Source organism: Danio aesculapii, chromosome 20, assembly GCF_903798145.1.
Source record: "Danio aesculapii chromosome 20, fDanAes4.1, whole genome shotgun sequence".
Classification (NCBI taxonomy): Eukaryota; Metazoa; Chordata; class Actinopteri; order Cypriniformes; family Danionidae; genus Danio; species Danio aesculapii.
This window is the reverse complement of record NC_079454.1, coordinates 26651415-26670089: the sequence shown is the minus strand read 5'-3', so window position 1 is coordinate 26670089 and position 18675 is coordinate 26651415. Positions and strand designations below refer to the sequence as shown.

Below are 18675 nucleotides of genomic sequence, written 5' to 3'. Positions count from 1 at the left end.
AAAACATGTCCAAAATACCTTTCAACCAGCAGAAAACCATTTGTTTTTAAATATTGGTAACTCTTCACGCTCTTTAAATTTAGCTGTAAATTATTCATCTAGTCTTCCAAACCTCAACAAGACAATTCAACAATCAGAGGTCAGCTACAGTAGTTTAACTAGTAATAACTTACATGTTTAGAGTAAGAATATATAACCATTTACCTTTAAAAACTGAAGATGAATCAGTTATGTAATCAGTGCTTTATGACATGACGATGACATTCTACTTTACCTTTTATTTGACAAGCATACAGTATACAGTGAATCACTGAGTCTCCCCATGATGGCACAAAGCTTAAAATAAATCCATAACAAACACACCTGCTTCAGTACTGTATTGACCATTTCAATGTGGCGATGTCACTGACCCACGAACATTTCCTAGTTACTAAACTATTTCAGAACTATAACAAGAGGCGATTTAATCATATCTTAATGCTAAAATGGCTGCCATAACATTATTCATCAATACGTGGACCTTTTTAGAGTCTTGGAGGCAATGAAAATTTGAAGTGAAATACAGGAAATACATTTGGACCATTGTTATTGTTTACATCCCTCAAAATGGTCTACATGTATATAAATACCCCATGGTGTAGCATCCAATAGTATCCGGATGCAGCCTTTACAATGCAAACTGAGATTGGATCACTCAGCCATGCAATGTCAGACACAATGCACTCAAATGGAGCTAGTGACGTCACTGTGAGGGGTAGGGTTAGGGGTGGGGTTAGGTGAGCCCATTAAAAAGCATTGGATGCAGTTCAGATTGCACTGCACCAGGTCTGCATCCAGACCCCTCTCGTAGCATGAGAGGCATTTATAATGCGTTGAAGCTATTTTATAAATCATGACCACAGAAAAATTATGTTAACACAGCATAAGTTTTGTAGATGCTAGCTCAAACTATACTTAATTATATATCATTATCCAAAGCAAGCGAATTGTAATGCATTTTTAAAAACAATCAAATCCGTAAATATACAGAATCAGTCACAAGTACTGTCTGTCTTATCGAGATACTGCACACAATTTGAATGGTTTAGGAGCTCTTGTGGTTCCCAGTCTGTAACCCAAGCTGGGCTCCACACCTGCTGGTGAAGAGAAAGTGAAGCGCTGCATCAGAGAGGTGAAAAAGAGAAAGAGCTCCATCCTCGCCAACTGCTCCCCAAGACACACTCTCTTTCCTGAAATTTAATACAGAAAAAACTTGTATTTGACTTGCACTTCTGCAAAGTAAAAACCATGTAAATAGCTGTATTACAATATGCTTAACGTGCTAATTTACCATGGAAGCTCATTTGTACTCCTAAAGGTGAGTGATTCAATGAGATGCGGGAAGTGAATTTATTTAAGTGCTTTTGAGTTCATTTGCACATAAAAACCTTTGTGTTACACTTACTAGACTAATCAATATTTTTACATGTGTATGTGAGTTTCATGGGTAAACGCCTACTTTTACAAGATAATTCAAGCATTTTTTTCAAACATACATTTTCAGGGTATTTACACAAGACAACAATGTACTAAAACTGGAAAAGATTTTTGAATGCAGTTGACAACACTGCAAAATCGAGTCCCATCAAAAGACAAAAACTGTAGTAAGCAAGGCTAGTAGGTGGCAATGTCACTTTGCAAAACAATATTGTGCAGCCGCACAAATACAGTCCTAAACGGTCAATAATAAACTGATTGCTAAAAATCTGAGTTTTTCTTTACCCAGAGAAAAAGGTAAAAAGGCATCTCTCCTCCTGAATTTGCCCTCAGCATCCAGGAAATGACCCGGGTTAAAAGAGTGAGGCGTCTCCCACTCAGACTCATCAAACAGCACTGATGTCAAATTACTGGTCACCATTGTGCCCTGAAGAACAACAAGATGCTTAAAATGACAGTTCACCCAAAAATAATATTTACCTTTTAAATTACACCTAGTTAGTTTTGCACAGTGAGTTATTGAACACTATTTAGTTTATAGAGAAATATCCTTATGACAAGAGTATAAGCATACATACTTAAACTGTGCTTAAATATCCCTAACCACACCTTTGGAATAGAGTATTGTCCTATCTGAGTTTCTTCTGAAGTAGTCCTGGCCAGATTTATTGGGACGATATTTCCCATCCTCTGTATCTCATGAATGACAGCATTGGTGTAGGGCATGTCGTCTCTGTCTGATACAGATGGCTGCCGTGAGCCTCCAACAACAGCATCAATCTCCTCCTGAACTTTAGCTGAGGATAGGAGAAAAGAGAAAGCCATGAAAAAAATTATTCTTATGTGCATATGAATGCTGTATATGATAGCAAACTCTAACCTTGTATCTCTGGATGTTTTATCATGTAGAGAAGACCCCAATACAGAGTGGTGGAGGTGGTCTCAGTTCCTGCTACAAACAGATCCAGAGTACAGATGCACAAGTTCTCCACATCAAACCCTGCAGCTGTGTCATCTTTAAGCTGAACAACATAAACATGAGGCATTTCAAATGAACAGCCATTCATATTTAATATAAGAACATTCCAGCACAATAAGAAAGGGTTTCACCTTTTCCATCTCAGCTAGAAAGCAGTCAATGTAGTCTCGAGGATTTGATAGATCATAATCCACTCTGTGTTCATTCACCTTCTCTCGAACAAAGTCAGTCACCTTCCCCCACAGAGCAAAAAGTGTCTTATGTGGTCCAGGCAGTCGCTGCATGAGCCATGGGAACATGTTATAAAGCTAAAAAAAATAAAATAAAAAAATAAAAGTTACATCTGCTCACATAAATATATATATTTTATTTTTTATTATCTCAATTCTAGTTTTTGTTTGCATTTATTTGAGATCAAATTGATGTCAAACATTTTTTTGTTTTGACTACATACTTTGTATATTTGAATTATACAGTCAAATACTGTATGCAAGATGTAAACGGAGCAGAGAAAGTGAGCAAATAACCCACCAAGTAATTTTGTGTTTAGTAGATGTCTAAGCGTAGATGTCTTTGCCAAAAAAACTAAAGCACTGCATCAAGAATTGTCATTCATCCATGAGCGATATCACCACATGGACTCAAGACTACATTGGCAAACATTTATCAAGTACCACAATATGTAGTCGCTCCACAAATGTCAGTTAAAACTGTACTGCGCCAAAAGGAAGCTCTATGTTGACAAGCGCGTTGACTTCTCTGTGCTCGGAAGCATCTAAAATAGACCATCACACAGTGGAAACTGTGTACTGTGGTCAGATGAATCAGTATTCCAGGTATATATTTGGTATTAATGGACACCGTGTGCTCCGGACCAAAGAAGAAAAGGATCATCCAGACTGTTACCAGCAACAAGTCCAAAAGCCAGGATCTGTCTTGGTCAAGTGCCCTTGGCAAAGGTAACTTACACTTCTGTGATGGCACCATTAATGCTGAAAAGTAAATAGAGATTTTGGAGCACAATATTTTGCCTTCTTCTCCAGGGATGCCAATGCATATATCAACAAGACAATGCAAAACCACATTCTGCACACATTACAAAGTCCTGGCTGCGAAGGAAGAGAATACAGGTACTTGACTAACCCAACTTTTTTGATTTGGGGTTGTAGTTTGGAGCTATTCTTATATATTTTTTAGATTTTCACTGACAGCTCACATTTATCCTTGTGTAAACCAGATGTCATTTAAACACAACAAAATGCTTTGTTTTTTTTACAATGTCACAATGTTTACTTGAGCGCAGATGCTTCCTTCCAGATACATAGCTTCATTGATGTTCTTCAGCAGAGTCTGGAAATGATGGTCACTGTAGTCAAATCGATTACCAAACACCAGCACACAGATCACATTCGAGACAGCGTTGTTCAGAAGTAAGCGAGGGTCAAAGGGTCGGCCTTGAACAGAAAGTTGTAAATCACACTGTGCTTTAAATGTCAAATATATATCTCAATGAAACAATCTTCAGTGAAATACCTTGTTCATTTGAAATGGCCTCATTCAGAAAGCCACATTCGAGATTGATAGAAGGCTCCAGGCTTTTCTTCCCCAATCCGAAATTTCGAAGAGTCGAGAGTGCAAATCTCCTCTGATGCTTCCATTTATATCCGCTGGAAAGAACTAAACCTATTCACAAAACAAACTACAGTTACTTGATTAGTTAAATATTTTTGTTAAAATGTTAAATCACCACTTTAACATTCTCTTATTAGACTGACCTTTGTCTCCAACGATTTCATAAAATAGTGGCAACACTGGTCGATCAGCGAGGTTTTCTCCTTGTTTTATATACACCTCTTTCACCAAGTTATACCCGTTCAGCACTACAATTCTTGGTCCAAAAAGTCTCAGACTGAAAATCTTGCCATATTTTTCTGCAAACTAAAAAATATGATTTTACATTCAACATAGGTAATCTACAAAGAACAGGAATATTTAATATTTAGTAATGACCTTTTAAAAATATTTTACACTGGACTCAAGTTTGTTTTTTGCCATCAACTATATTTAAGATTTTCTTAGACATAAAGATGAATTAGTCTTTACCTTTGTGAACTGAAGATGAATCTTACTATTATCAATATGATGAAGATCTCCTATAATCGGCAAAGACCAGGGTCCAGGAGGAAAGTTCTTCGGCGCTTTATTTTTAATATAATCACCCAGCAATAAAAACACACAAAGAAATACCAAAATACTTTTGATATCGATCCACTCGTAAAGGTGCAACAAATCCATGACTGATGATTCCTGTATTGTTAAACAGTTTTAACAGAGGTTGGCATCCATGGCACAATATTCCAAGTGTGCAGGGCTCCAGATAGGTTGCGTGTGTATAGTTCCCTCTTATCTATGGCCAAGCTTCAAAGTCCACTTCTTTGCTCATTTACTGCAGAAAATTTTGGCAATAGCAAGTCACACCAATAGAAAGCCATAACCTTATTATGATTCAGAATCTAACACATACAGTGCATCCGGAAAGTATTCATAGCGCTTCACTTCTTCTACAATTTTTTAAATTCATTTATTTCCTCAAAATTCTACACACAATACCCCATAATGACAATGTGAAAAATCATACCAATTAAATTAAATACCAATACACTATGTAACTGTGTTGTTCAAAATGTGTGCAATTAACGGTGTTGGATAAAAGGCAAAAATGTCAGAAAAACTGTTAGAAAATCCTTCATAATAAAATAATTTTCAGCTCATTGTACTCCTTTTCACTAATATCATAACAATTGCTGCATCTTCTTAGTGAACAGCGTGATAGTTTCCACATATTCAACAAGAGCCACCCACATAAAACTACTCTCAGTTGGCTTCCAAACAGAGCCATTGACTTCCACAGTATTTTTGTCCTACTATAAAAGTCAACTGGTGCACAGGCAAGAAAAAATAAGATAAATAATGATAATACAGAAAAATAATGGTGTCAATGGAATTGTTGAATGAATAAATCATTTAAAGAATAAATGGATAAGTTCACAAATAAAATACATTTTACTGCATAAATAGTATATAAATAGTAGATTAAAATATATGTTTTAATCTCAAATCTCCTCCTGCTTGCTTACTTATTAATACAAAAAATCTACCAAAACACAGACCTTTTTTCAAATATGATATTAACTTATATAATTTTTTTGTCATCCAACTGTACATTAAAATTATTCATATTATTAAAACTGCTTTTATCTTTTCTTTCTGATTTCTTTTTTTAATATAGGCTGTGGAAAATGTTTGCAGCACACTCTGTCTACTCATACATCTATCTTTGCTTTTGATATTTTCATGTTTTGTTGTTTTTGTTACTGTTATTATGGCTGTTTGTTGTTTTTCTGTAACATACGCTATATGTACTATCATTTATCTGTCAAAAAAAGAAAATTAACAATGCATCAACAAATATTTGAGTTCTGACTGTCTTATCGTGGCACTGCGCACAATTTGTATGGATTGGGACTGTGAGTACCGCCCAGTTTATAATCCAAGCTGGGCTCCACACCTGCTGGTGAAGAGAAAGTGAAGCGCTGCAGCAGAGAGGAGAAGAAGAGGAAGAGCTCCATCCTCGCCAACTGCTCCCCAAGACACACTCTCTTTCCTGAAAATCAAACAAACCAACAGATAATCATAATGCATTTCTTTATGAGGACTAAACTGAACTGGGATCATTTGGAAACAGTTTTCTTGTACCCAGAGAAAAAGGTAAAAAGGCATCTCTCCTCCTGAATTTGCCCTCAGCATCCAGGAAGTGACCCGGGTTAAAAGAGTGAGGCGTCTCCCACTCAGACTCATCAAACAGCACTGATGTCAAACTGCCAATCACAAGTGTGCCCTGAAGAAACACAACAGGTTTAATAAAAACTACAGATATGTAGAAGAAAGTCCAGAATTAACAGTGCTTCAGACGGCAGACCCACCTTTGGAATAGAGTATTTTCCTATCTGAGTATCTTCCACTGTAATTCGAAACACATTTAATGGGACGATATTTCCCATCCTCTGTATCTCATGAATGACAGCATTGGTGTAGGGCATGTTGTCTCTGTCTGATAAAGATGGCTGCCGTGAGCTTCCAACAACAGTATCAATCTCCTCCTGAACTTTAGCTGAGAATACAGAAATGAGAACATTTAAGGTATTAACATATTATTCTTATGTGCATATGAATGCTGTATCTAATAGTAAGTTCTCACCTTGTATTTCAGGATACTTCATCATGTAGAGAAGACCCCAATACAGAGTGGTGGAGGTGGTCTCAGTTCCTGCTACAAACAGATCCAGAGTACAGATGCACAAGTTCTCCACATCAAACCCTGCAGCTGTGTCGTCTTTAAGCTGAACAAGATACATATGAGGCATTTCAAATAACAGACATACATAATTATTATAAGAACATTCTAGCACATTTAGGAAGTGTCTCACCTTTTCCATCTCAGCTAGAAAGCAGTCAATGTAGTCTCGAGGATTTGATGGATCATAATCCAGTCTGTGTTCATTCACCTTCTCTCTAACAAAGTCAATCACTTTGTTCAACAGAACAAATATTTTTTGGTGTGGTCCAGGCAGTCGTCGCATGAGCCATGGGAAAAAGTTGTAAAGCTAAAGAACAGCAGGCAAACTTAGCATATCATATACAAAACATCATTTAGTATCATTTAGTTTGTGTGAGTCTCTGTATTTTATTTTGAAAATATATTAACCTGAGCCCAGACTGTTCCTTCCAGATATAAGGCCTCGTTGATGTGTTTTAACAGAGTCTGGAAATGATGGTCACTGTAGTCAAATCGATTGTTAAACACAAGCGCACAGATCACATTTGAGACAGCGTTGTTCAGAAGCAAGCGAGGGTCAAAGGGTCGACCTACAACAGAAGTTGAAGTTACACTATGCCTCCAATTTTGTATGTTATTTTCTTTATTCAAATACCTTGTTCATTTGAAAAGGCTTCGTTCAGACAACTGCATTCCAGGTGGATGGACGGCTCCAGACTTTTCTTCCCCAATCCAAAGGTTCGAAGAGTTGAGAGTGCAAATCTCCTCTGATGCTTCCATTTATACCCATTGGCCCCAATTAAACCTGTTAATGTAATATTCATTCAGATGATATTTTAAAAATTTGTTCTACAATTTGTTGAACTACAAACATTATTTAAATCAGGACTTTTATCATGATGATTAACTGTAAACACTCAATACTGTGGATCTATTTTACCTTTTAAAATAGTCTATTTAATCATTTGTCTACTATTTAATCTGTTTCATTTAGTATTGATCTTCAACTAGCATTAATCTTAGCTTGGTTGTTAGCCTGAAACAGACTAGCTGCAAAGACTCTCAGTGGAAACTTAATTAAGCTTTGTTTTAGAGTTAAAATTAAATTCAGCCAGGAAAGTTGTCTTGTTTTTGAGCAGTACTCTGCACTCTCTGAAATAAAGGTCTGAGAGCTGTCACTATGGTACCTTTTCAAAAGGTACACATTTGTACTTAAAGTGTCTATATTAGTACTTCAGAAGTATATATTAGTACCGAAAACGTTTAAGAGGCACAATTTTGTAACTTTTAGGTACTATAATTATCCCTGAGGTATTAATATGGACTTTTTAGGTACAAATGTGTACCTTTTGAAAAGGTACCACCCCAATGACAGCTCTCGTACCTTTATTGCTGAGAGTTTGGAAACAACCCTGTCTTTAGTATTTAAAAGTATGTGAAGATCACTGCAGATTACATTATACTGCACACCAGTCAGAAGAGACATTAAATTTACATTTTACTAAATATAAAAGATATTCAACAGATATTTAAGAACTGAGTGTAACCAAACAGTAGTGGTTCCCACTGAGATCAATAGCATAAAAGAACTGCACACATATTAAAAACATTTGGACACAGAAGGTGAGTAAATGACAATTTTCATTCAGACTGACCTTTGTCTTCAGTGATGTCATAAAATATTGGTAAAATTGGCCGATCAGCCAGATTGTCACCCTGTTGCAAATACACCTCCTTTACTAGTTTATATCCATCCAACACAACAATTCTTGGTCCAAAAAGTCTTATGCTGAAAATCTTTCCATATTTTTCTGCAAACTGAAAAATAAAGATTGTAAATTAAGAAATCTTTCATTAAATAATAGGCTAAAACAGTATTATTAGTTAGTTCAGCACACTTTCACAAATTTTCAACTTGATGATGTCCTAACCGTACATAATGTTTTCGTTGATATAGATGAAAGAGAAAAAGACTGACAAAGTCAATAACTTATTAGTAACTTGGATAGTCAATAACTCAATAGCAACATCATTTGAACATAATGGTGTATGTATATGTGTATGTGTGTGTGTGTATATATATATATATATATATATATATATATATATATATATATATATATATATATATATATATATATATATATATATATATATATACACACACACACACACATATTCGATTCAACCTTATTTTCATTACACATGTACAGAAGGCAACGAAACAGTTTAGGTCTAACCAGGAGTGCAATAGAAACAAGTGCAGGATATAGGTATAAATTATAAAGTGCAATTACAGGAAAACTATGTGTAATTAAAAGATGGATGTACTATGAACATTACAGATTGTATTATCCATGAACAGAGATTATGTGTGTGTGTGTGTGTGCAATGTTGTTCATGCTAAACGTGCTTCTAGTAATAAAGTTAACTGGTCTGACCGGCGCTCTAAAAGGGCTCCAAAATACCTTTCAACCAGCAGAAAACCATTTGTTTTTAAATAATAGTAACTCTTCACGCTCATTAAATTTAGCTGTAAATTATCCATCTAGTCTTCCAAACCCCAACAAAGACAATTCAACAATCAAGTCAGCTACAGTAGTTTAACTAGTAATAACTTACATGTTTAGAGTAAGAATATATAACCATTTACCTTTAAAAACTGAAGATGAATCTTCTTGTGCTCGATATGATGAATGTGTCCAATAAACGGCAAAGACCAAGGTCCAGGAGGAAAGTTTTTCGGTGATTTATTTCTGATATAATCCCTCAAAAATAAAAACACAAACAAAAATACCAGAATAGTCTTGACGTCAAGCCACGCGTAGAACTGCAACAGGTCCATGATGAACTGGATAGTTAGTTAGGTTTACCATCTGTATAGTGCTTTAACTCGGAAGGACTGCTTTCCTTGGACTGTTTCGCAATGCACAGTTGTGGCACAGTTCCAGATTTAAGGTGTTATGTAATCAGTGCTTTATGACATGACGATGACATTCTACATTACCTTTTATTTGACAAGCATACAGTATACAGTGAATCACTGAGTCTCCCCATGATGGCACAAAGCTTAAAATAAATCCATAACAAACACACCTGCTTCAGTACTGTATTGACCATTTCAATGTGGCGATGTCACTGACCCACGAACATTTCCTGCTTGTTACTAAACTATTTCAGAACTGTAACAAGAGGCGATTTAATCATATCTTAATGTTAAAATGGCTGCCATAACATTATTCATCAATATGTGGACCTTTTTAGAGTCTTGGAGGCAATGAAAATTTAAAGTGTAATACAGGAAATACATTAGGACCATTGTTATTGTTTACATCCCTCAAAATGACGAGAGGCATTTATATTGCGTTGAAGCTATATCATGAATCTTGACCACAGAAAAATTATGTTAACACAGCATAAGTTTTGTAGATGCTAGCTCAAACTATACTTAATTATATATCATTAAGCAAAGCAAGCGAATTGTAATGCATTTTTTATAAACAATCAAATCCGTAAATATACAGAATCAGTCACAAGTACTGTCTGTCTTATCGAGACACTGCACACAATGTGAATGGTTTAGGAGCTCTTGTGGTTCCCAGTTTGTAATTGAAGCTGGGCTCCACACCTGCTGGTGAAGAGAAAGTGAAGCGCTGCATCAGAGAGGTGAAAAAGAGAAAGAGCTCCATCCTCGCCAACTGCTCCCCAAGACACACTCTCTTTCCTGAAATTTAATACAGAAAAAACTTGTATGTGACTTGCACTTCAGCAAAAAAAAAAAAAAAACCTATATGTAAATAGCTGTATTACAATATGCTTAACGTTTTAATTTACCATGGAAGCTCATTTGTACTCCTAAAGGTGAGGGATTCAATAAGATGCAGGAAGTGAATTTATTTAAGTGCTTTTGAGTTCATTTGCAAAAACTTTGCACATAAAAACTTTTGTGTTTCACTTACTTGACTAATCCATATTTTTTACATTTGTATGTGAGTTTCATGGATAAACGCCTACTTTTACAAGATAATTCAAATTTTTTTTCAAACATAAATTTTCAGGGTGGGCAGCACAGTGGCGTGGTTGGCATTTCAGTGTGGAGTTTGCATGTCCTCCCCTTGTTTGCGTGGGTTTTCTCCGGGTGCTCCGGTTTCCCCCACAGTCCAAAGACATGCGATATAGGTGAATTGGGTAAGCTAAATTGTCTGTAGTGTATGTGTGTGAATGAATGTGCATAGATGTTTCCCAGTGATGGGTTGCAGCAGGAAAGGCATCCGCTGCGTGAAACATATGCTGGATAAGTTGGTGGTTTATTCCGCTATGGTGATCCCAGATTAATAAAGGGACTAAGCCGAAAAGAAAAATTAATGAATGAATTCTAAGGGTTTTTACACAAGACAACAATGTACTAAAACTAGAAAAGATTTTTGAATGCAGTTGACAACCTGCAAATCGATTCCCATCAAATGACTAAAAAAACTGTAGTCAGCAGGCAAGGCCAGTAGGTGGCAATGTCACCTTGCAAAACAATACTATGCAGCTGCACAAATGTACAATGGTAATGCATGTCTTTGAAACACAACAGTGGAAATTGTCATAAATAAACTCATTGCTAAAAATCAGAGTTTTCCTTTACCCAGAGAAAAGGGTAAAAAGGCATCTCTCCTCCTGAATTTGCCCTCAGCATCCAGGAAGTGACCCGGGTTAAAAGAGTGAGGCGTCTCCCACTCAGACTCATCAAACAGCACTGATGTCAAATTGCCAATTACAATTGTGCCCTAAAATTACAAACAACTTTTAAGTTTATCAAGCAATATATGCTGTCTGTAGACATACAATGCAGTGTTACACCAACTACTCCTACTGTACCTTTGGAATTAAGTATTTCCCAACTTGGGTATCTTTCACAGTAGCCCGCGGCAAATTTAATGCGGCAATATTTCCGAACCTCTGTATCTCATGAATGACAGCATTGGTGTAGGGCATGTTGTCTCTGTCTGATACAGATGGCTGTCGTGAACTTCCAACAACACGATCAATCTCCTCCTGAACTTTAGCTGAAGAGACACAGTGGATTTATCCCAAGACAAAATTGAGAGTGTGGTCATATCTCTGTATACAGTATATATATATATATATATATATATATATATATATATATATATATATATATATATATATATATATATATATATATATATATATATATATATATATATAAATAAAGGACACTTCTCATAGTCAGTTCCCACCTTGAATCTCAGGATACTTTATCATGTAGAGAAGACCCCAAGAAAGAGTGGTGGAGGTGGTCTCAGTTCCTGCTACAAAGAGATCCAGAGTACAGATGCACAAGTTCTCCACATCAAACCCTGCAGCTGTGTCGTCTTTAAGCTGAACAAGATAAATAAGAAAAAATCCATGTTACAATTACTGTACCATTACATTTCTTGTGCTGCAATTTAGATAGGGTTTCACCTTTTCCATTTCAGCTAGAAAACAGTCAATGTAGTCTCGAGGATTTGATGGATCATAATCCACTCTGTGTTCTTTCACCTTCTCTCGAGCAAAGTCAATCACTTTGTACCACAGACTAATATTTTTCTTGTGTGGTCCAGGCAGTAGCCGCATAATCCATGGGTAGGAGTTATAAAGCTAAACAAAGAATACAAAGATCTGAGGTGTCCAATAAAGATGCAAAAAAGGGCAAAAATAGATTGTTATCCTCTGAAAATATTTACTTGAGCCCAAATTGTTCCATCTAGATACATAGCCTCGTTAATATTCTTCAGCAGAGTCTGGAAATTATGGTCACTGTAGTCAAATCGATTACCAAACACCAGCACACAGATCACATTCGAGACAGCGTTGTTCAGAAGTATGTGAGGGTCAAAGGGTCGACCTGGAAAGTTATCAAAATAACTGGAATAATAATTATGCTTCCAATTTTAAATGCTTTAAAAACTTAATTAGTTTCTTTTCACACCACAAACCTCAATACACACCATTTTCATTTGAAATGGCTTCATTTAGACAGTGACATTCAAGATTGATGGATGGCTCCAGACTTTTCTTCCCCAAACCAAAGTTCCGAAGAGTTGTGAGTGCGAATCTCCTCTGTTGCTTCCATTTATATCCACTGGGAGCAGCTAAACCTAAGATATTAATAATTAATAATAATTATTAACTTTTTATCTTCTAAAAGCTTGTATTCAGTTAAATATTTTTATCCACCACCATTTAACATGATGTTATAGTTACATTTTGTATTAAAACCAAAAAGTCTTTGTTTAAATGAGGCTATACGAGACTTACCATTGTCTCCGGCTATGTCGTGAATTATAGGTAACTCAGGTCGATCAGCCACGTTGTCGCCCTGTTGTATATACACCTCCTTCACTTGTTTGTACCCGTTCAGAATAACAGTTCTTTGTCCGAAAAGATGAACGCTTACAATGCTTCCGTATTTTTCTGAAAGCTTTAAAATATGCGTGTTAGAAGTATGCAGTTCAAATACTGCTGAACTTTTGTAATCTTCGAAAGCTTAATATAGGCTATATGACAATATACAAACTCACAAATTTAACAAGTTCATGTTTGCATTTCACATTTATAATATATGTCCATTCTATCATGCAACAAATTATATACCTAAATTTTAGCACTGGAATTTCAAATATGCACATATTTCAAATATATTAGCTGTAATTCTATATATAAATGTTCCGGATGGGTTAGAATAAGGTTACTCCAAACGTTTGTTAGGATATTCTTGCATGCGTCACAGAACATGTCAAACATCAACAAAGATAAGGATTCCATTTACCTTTTCCACTTCAAGATGAATCTTGTTGAAATCGATGTGATAGAGGTTTCCAATGATGGGTAAAGGCCATGGTCCAGGAGGAAAGTTTTTCGGTACTTTATTTCGGATATAATTACTCAGTAATAAAAACACACAGGCAAAAAACAATACAGCTTTTATGTCGATCCACTCGTAAATGTGCAACAGGTCCATGACGGTTATGTTTGGTTTGTTGGGAAGATTTAATGTCTGAATTAAAGTAATAACGCGAATTAATAGTCGAGGGTGTTTACACGACCTGCCGAGTTAAAGTCCAACCATACACCGCCTTTTTTTGGCGCATTTCCCTTGATGGGCTATTACGTAACACAGAATGTCTGAACTTTAATCGTTTATTAGTCGATTGTTTTCTTTAATATTTGAATAAATTAAATGAATAATTAGCAATGAAATAATGACAATTTTGTTCACAGCTAATTATTATTACAATCATCTTTCATTTTTTTAAACGTTAAATACTTTTTTGAGTTTTTCACAATTTTGCAAAAATAAAATGATACATATTTTCTCTGTATGTCTCTTTATTCAGTAATTAAAAAGTGTGTCCATTTAGTCTTAACGTGGTACTGCACAAAACTGCTGTGGTAGGGGACATACATTTTTTAAAAGTTGGCATCCTTATCCAAGACTTACAAAGTAAAAACATTCATTGATGATCAGATATAAATGAAAATGCAAAAAATCTGCAGCATTTCTTAGATTTTCTGAACATACTACTTCTCAGATCAGAAATCATATCAATTATATACACTTGCAAATGAAAATCTAAAAATCCATTCTATATGAAATGTGTGCATTTAAAATACAATAAAACTCAAAGATTGTGAAATATTGTTTTAATTTTACACTAATTATTTTCTGAGTGAATATACTTTAAAATACCTTTTCCGCTGTGATTTAAAGCTGTTCAGCCAACATTACTCCAGTCTAGACAATTCTTTCAAAAACATAAACAAATCCTAATGTTTCTACACATCTGAATGAGTGTACAATCACCTGGAGTAACCTGCATGTAATAAAAGCTCAGACATTAGGGTTTTGAAACAAGTCACCACCTCTGCCAGCCTTTATCTTTACCCACTGAAAAACTCCACCCTTATAACCAGCTAATTCAGGCAATAAACATTATCACAATTTCCAAAAACGTCTCTTTACTTTAAGTACTTTTACTTTTTGTAATTAAGAAGCGTGTCCCAATTCCTGTCAATTTGTGTATAAAAATTGCGTGTCTTCTCGTGGCACTGCACACAAATTATGTGTGTAGGGGACATAGAGTGGTTCCTACTTTGCAATCAAAGCTGGGATCCACACCCACAGTTTCAGAGTTCACACTTAGCTGATATTTGGTAATAAGCTAGTTTGGCATGCTGTCCCGGGAGAGAGCCCTGAGCTCTCATGAGATCCTCAAGCCCGGGGCTCTCTCCCGTTTGCAGGGTGAGAGGGGAGTTTGAGCTCAGGTAGATCTCTAGAACCCCCCCCCCACCCCCCCTAGACCCACCTTTGTAATAGAGTATTTTCCTATCTGGGTTTCTTTTGAAGTAACACAGGCCAAATTTAATGGGACAACATTTCCCATCCTCTTGTCTCTGTCTGATAAAGATGGCTGTCGTGAGCCTCCAAGAGCACAACATCAATCTCCTCCTGAACTTTAGCTGAAGAAATAAAGTAGAGTTAGTGTACATGAGCATTCCTACATATACAAAGAGGTTACATTTAAGTATAAATATAGCAAACATATTTTAAGTACAAGGTTTTATTAGTTCATGCATTTACTAACATGAACTAATCATGAACAATACTTGTACAGCATCTATAATGATAGTTCAACATTTACTACTAACAATGAACAACTGCATTTTCATAAATGATTAAATACTGTAATAAATGTATTGTCCAATGTTTGTTCATGTTAGTAAATGCATTAACTAATACAACTTGTAAAGTGTTAACAAAATTTAGGCACATGACTCAATTTTCATAACAAGCTCTTACTCTGTAGCTCAGGATATTTTATCATGTAGAGAAGACCCCAGTACAGAGTGTTAGCAGCGGTGTCAGTTCCCCCACAAACAGATCCAGTGTACAGAAGCACGAGTTCTCCATATCAAACCCACCAGTTGTTTCATCTTTATGCTAAACATGATAAATGAGTACAAAAGTAGAGTAATACCAATTATAAATGCATACTAGGACATTCACATAGTGTACCAACACACTTGCTTTAAAAAAATGTTTTAAGCGAGTTTTTTTAATCTATTTTTGCGATCAGTTTCTCAAAAACAGCCATTTTTTAATGGTTTGAAGAACATTTATACAATCAAAAGTCTTACATCTTCCATCTCCGCTAGGAAGCAGTGTAGTCTTGAGGACTGGAAGGATCAAAATCCATTTTGTGTTCATTCACCTTCCCTTGAATAAAATCAATCACATTCTGCCACAGAGTTTTTTCTTGTGTGGTCCAGGCAGTAATCGCATAAGCCATGGGAACATGTTATAAAGCTAAAGGGGAAAAAAAGTGTGGTATAAACAAGCCAACAGAACCATAGATGTATCTTCGATCTTTTTGACAGAAAATAAGAAACTGCATACCTGTACCTAAATGCTTCCCCAGAAAAGCACACGTCGATGGATGTTCTTCAATAGAGTCTGGAAATTATGGAAACTGTAGTCAAATCGATTACCAAAAACAAGTGCACAGATCATATTTGAGACAGCGCTGTTCAGAAGTAAGCGAGGGTCAAAGGGTCGACCTGGAAATGTTAGCATGATGGCTGTGATGTAATAACACCATGCTTCCATTTCCAATTTATTTTAGAAAAACAGAGTTAGCTTTATGCTTTTCAGGTATTAAATGGATAAACATAAGGATTTCTTTACACTTGCCTTGGTCCGAAACTCTATAGTCGGTACTATTTTAGCCCTATCTCACTGAGCACTCATAACTCTCATTTTCAAGACAGATAATGAATGAAAAAAAAAGTTTTTAAGACAATGTATTTCTGACAAAACAATGTGTGTACGTGTGATGGTGTGTTGAGAATTTGTGAAGAGCTTATAAAATGTGTAAAAAGGCCCAGGATTTTTTTGTTGCACACTAAAAGATCTACTAGATCCACCACTATGATAAAAAAAGTACATATTTCTGTAACTTTTAGAATCGCATCTTTTGCCATCATTTCCTGTTTTTGGTTTGTTTAGATGTCTTTGATCAAAGTTGCATTTCAGTGCTCATTTCCTTGTTTTGGTGTGCACCAATATTTGTAGTTCATATATATATATATATATATATATATATATATATATATATATATATATATATATATATATATATATATATATATATATATATATATACACAGAATTATTAGCCCCACTTTGATTTTTTTTTCTTTTTTAAATATTTCTTAAATGATGTTTAACAGAGCAAGGACGTTTACACAGTTTGTCTGATAATATTTTTTCTTCTGGAGAAAATCTTATTTGTTTTATTTCAGCTAGAATAAAAGCAGTTTTTAATTTTGTAAAAAACATTTTAAGGTCAAAATTATTAGCCCCTTTAAGCTATATTATTTCGATAGTCTACAAAAAAACCCCATTGTTATACAATAACTTTCCTAATTACCCTATCCTGCCTAGTTACCTAATTAACCTAGTTAAGCCTTTAAAGGTCACTTTAAGCTGTATTGAAGTGTCAAATGTGAACTTAACCCTAAACACTGCTACAAATAAACACTACACACCATTCTCAGATGAAATGGCTTCATTTAGAAAGTGACATTCAACATTGATGGATGGCCCCAGGTTTTTCTTTCCCATTCCAAAGGTTCGAAGTGTTGAAAGTGCAAATCTCCTCTGTTGTTTCCAATTATGGCCATTGGAAGCAACCAAACCTGTCAAATCTAAAACAGAAATAAACTACTAGCAGATCATATGAAATGCGAATATTTTCTGTTACACGTGTGGGACTGTCAGTAATAGTGAAAAGTGAACCTTTAGGTTACCAGATTGACTAACATTTGTCACCAAAGATGTCATAAAAACTTGGCAATATGGGTCGATCGGCAAGACTGTTACCTTGTGCATAGGATTCTTTTACTGTTTTGTATCCGATCAAAACAACAATTCTTGGTCCGAGAATTTGAATGCTTAAAACATTTCCGTATTTTTCTGCAAACTGAAAAAACAAACATAAACATGAATAGAGCTGAAAAAGCTGTGGGGCTGAAATGCAATGTTTACGATCACTCCACAATGAACTAATGCACAGCTCGATATCACCTTTTCCAACTGAAGATGAATCTTCTTGTGAGTGATATAATGAAGGTCCCCAATAATCGGCAAAGACCAGGCTCCAGGTGGAAAGTTTTCAGGGACTTTGTTTTTAATGTAATGGCTCAATAATAAAAACACAAGTGTGAATATCAAAATAGTCTTGAGATCAATCCACTCGGAAAAATGTAACAGGTCCATGACTTACACTTCCTCACGTACTAATTTGTACGTGTGCAGTTTTATTTTAATGCTTAACCAATTTTCACTATCGACTGAGTTGGTGTGTAGGCTAATCTGAACCATGTTTTAATATGATGACAGTTAATACTAGGAATAATCCACGATAGGAAGATCGAGTTTGCCAGAACCCCTTCCAGAGGAACTTTCAAAATATTCAGTGATGATGAGAAACGAAATGCAGTTATGATTTAAAGACAGAGTAAGCTAAATACAAGGCTACTGTACTCTTTAATTATGCGAAAAATAGATTGAATAAATGTTTGTTCAGACTTAAAATTTGTATTGAGGTGCATTTGTATTTTTTAACTTATTATTCTGCTATGACGTCGAGCAAAGTTGCAACCCTAGTCATTTATTTATGGCTTTATAACTATTCTGATATCTATAAGAATCCTTTTAACTATATGTTTTCTTCTCAAATAAGTCTGCAGTGTATCTTCACTGCTAAGTCATTGCGCTTATTTTAAGGCTGAATGTGGAGAATCCAGAAGGCTTTGTTGTAAAATCTAA

At 35.4% G+C, this 18675-nt stretch overlaps 3 protein-coding genes across 3 annotated transcripts; all 3 read right to left on the bottom strand.

Moving 5' to 3' along the window:
* Positions 1-263: 263 nt before the first annotated feature.
* On the bottom strand, positions 264-5491 carry LOC130247725 (cytochrome P450 2J2-like). The gene is made up of 9 exons (XM_056481161.1): positions 4559-5491; positions 4231-4393; positions 3989-4138; positions 3749-3909; positions 2587-2763; positions 2357-2498; positions 2086-2273; positions 1762-1903; positions 264-1229 (listed from the first exon to the last, which is right to left on the bottom strand). The coding sequence occupies exons 1-9, from the start codon at positions 4748-4750 to the stop codon at positions 1054-1056; spliced, it is 1491 nt and encodes a 496-aa protein (XP_056337136.1). The 5' UTR covers positions 4751-5491; the 3' UTR covers positions 264-1053.
* Positions 5492-5713: 222 nt separating this feature from the next.
* On the bottom strand, positions 5714-13934 carry LOC130247363 (uncharacterized). Its single transcript, XM_056480592.1, has 18 exons — positions 13615-13934; positions 13104-13266; positions 12794-12943; positions 12530-12690; positions 12267-12443; positions 12041-12182; positions 11658-11845; positions 11425-11566; positions 10342-10515; positions 9445-9650; positions 8447-8609; positions 7447-7596; positions 7221-7381; positions 6943-7119; positions 6714-6855; positions 6439-6626; positions 6212-6353; positions 5714-6119 (listed from the first exon to the last, which is right to left on the bottom strand). The coding sequence occupies exons 1-18, from the start codon at positions 13804-13806 to the stop codon at positions 5944-5946; spliced, it is 2994 nt and encodes a 997-aa protein (XP_056336567.1). The 5' UTR covers positions 13807-13934; the 3' UTR covers positions 5714-5943.
* Positions 13935-16018: 2084 nt separating this feature from the next.
* LOC130247729 (cytochrome P450 2J4-like) lies at positions 16019-18140 on the bottom strand. Its single transcript, XM_056481166.1, has 5 exons — positions 17932-18140; positions 17728-17827; positions 17394-17543; positions 16243-16299; positions 16019-16152 (listed from the first exon to the last, which is right to left on the bottom strand). Exons 1-5 carry the CDS (start codon positions 18121-18123, stop codon positions 16145-16147), a joined length of 507 nt encoding a protein of 168 aa, XP_056337141.1. The 5' UTR covers positions 18124-18140; the 3' UTR covers positions 16019-16144.
* Positions 18141-18675: the final 535 nt, after the last annotated feature.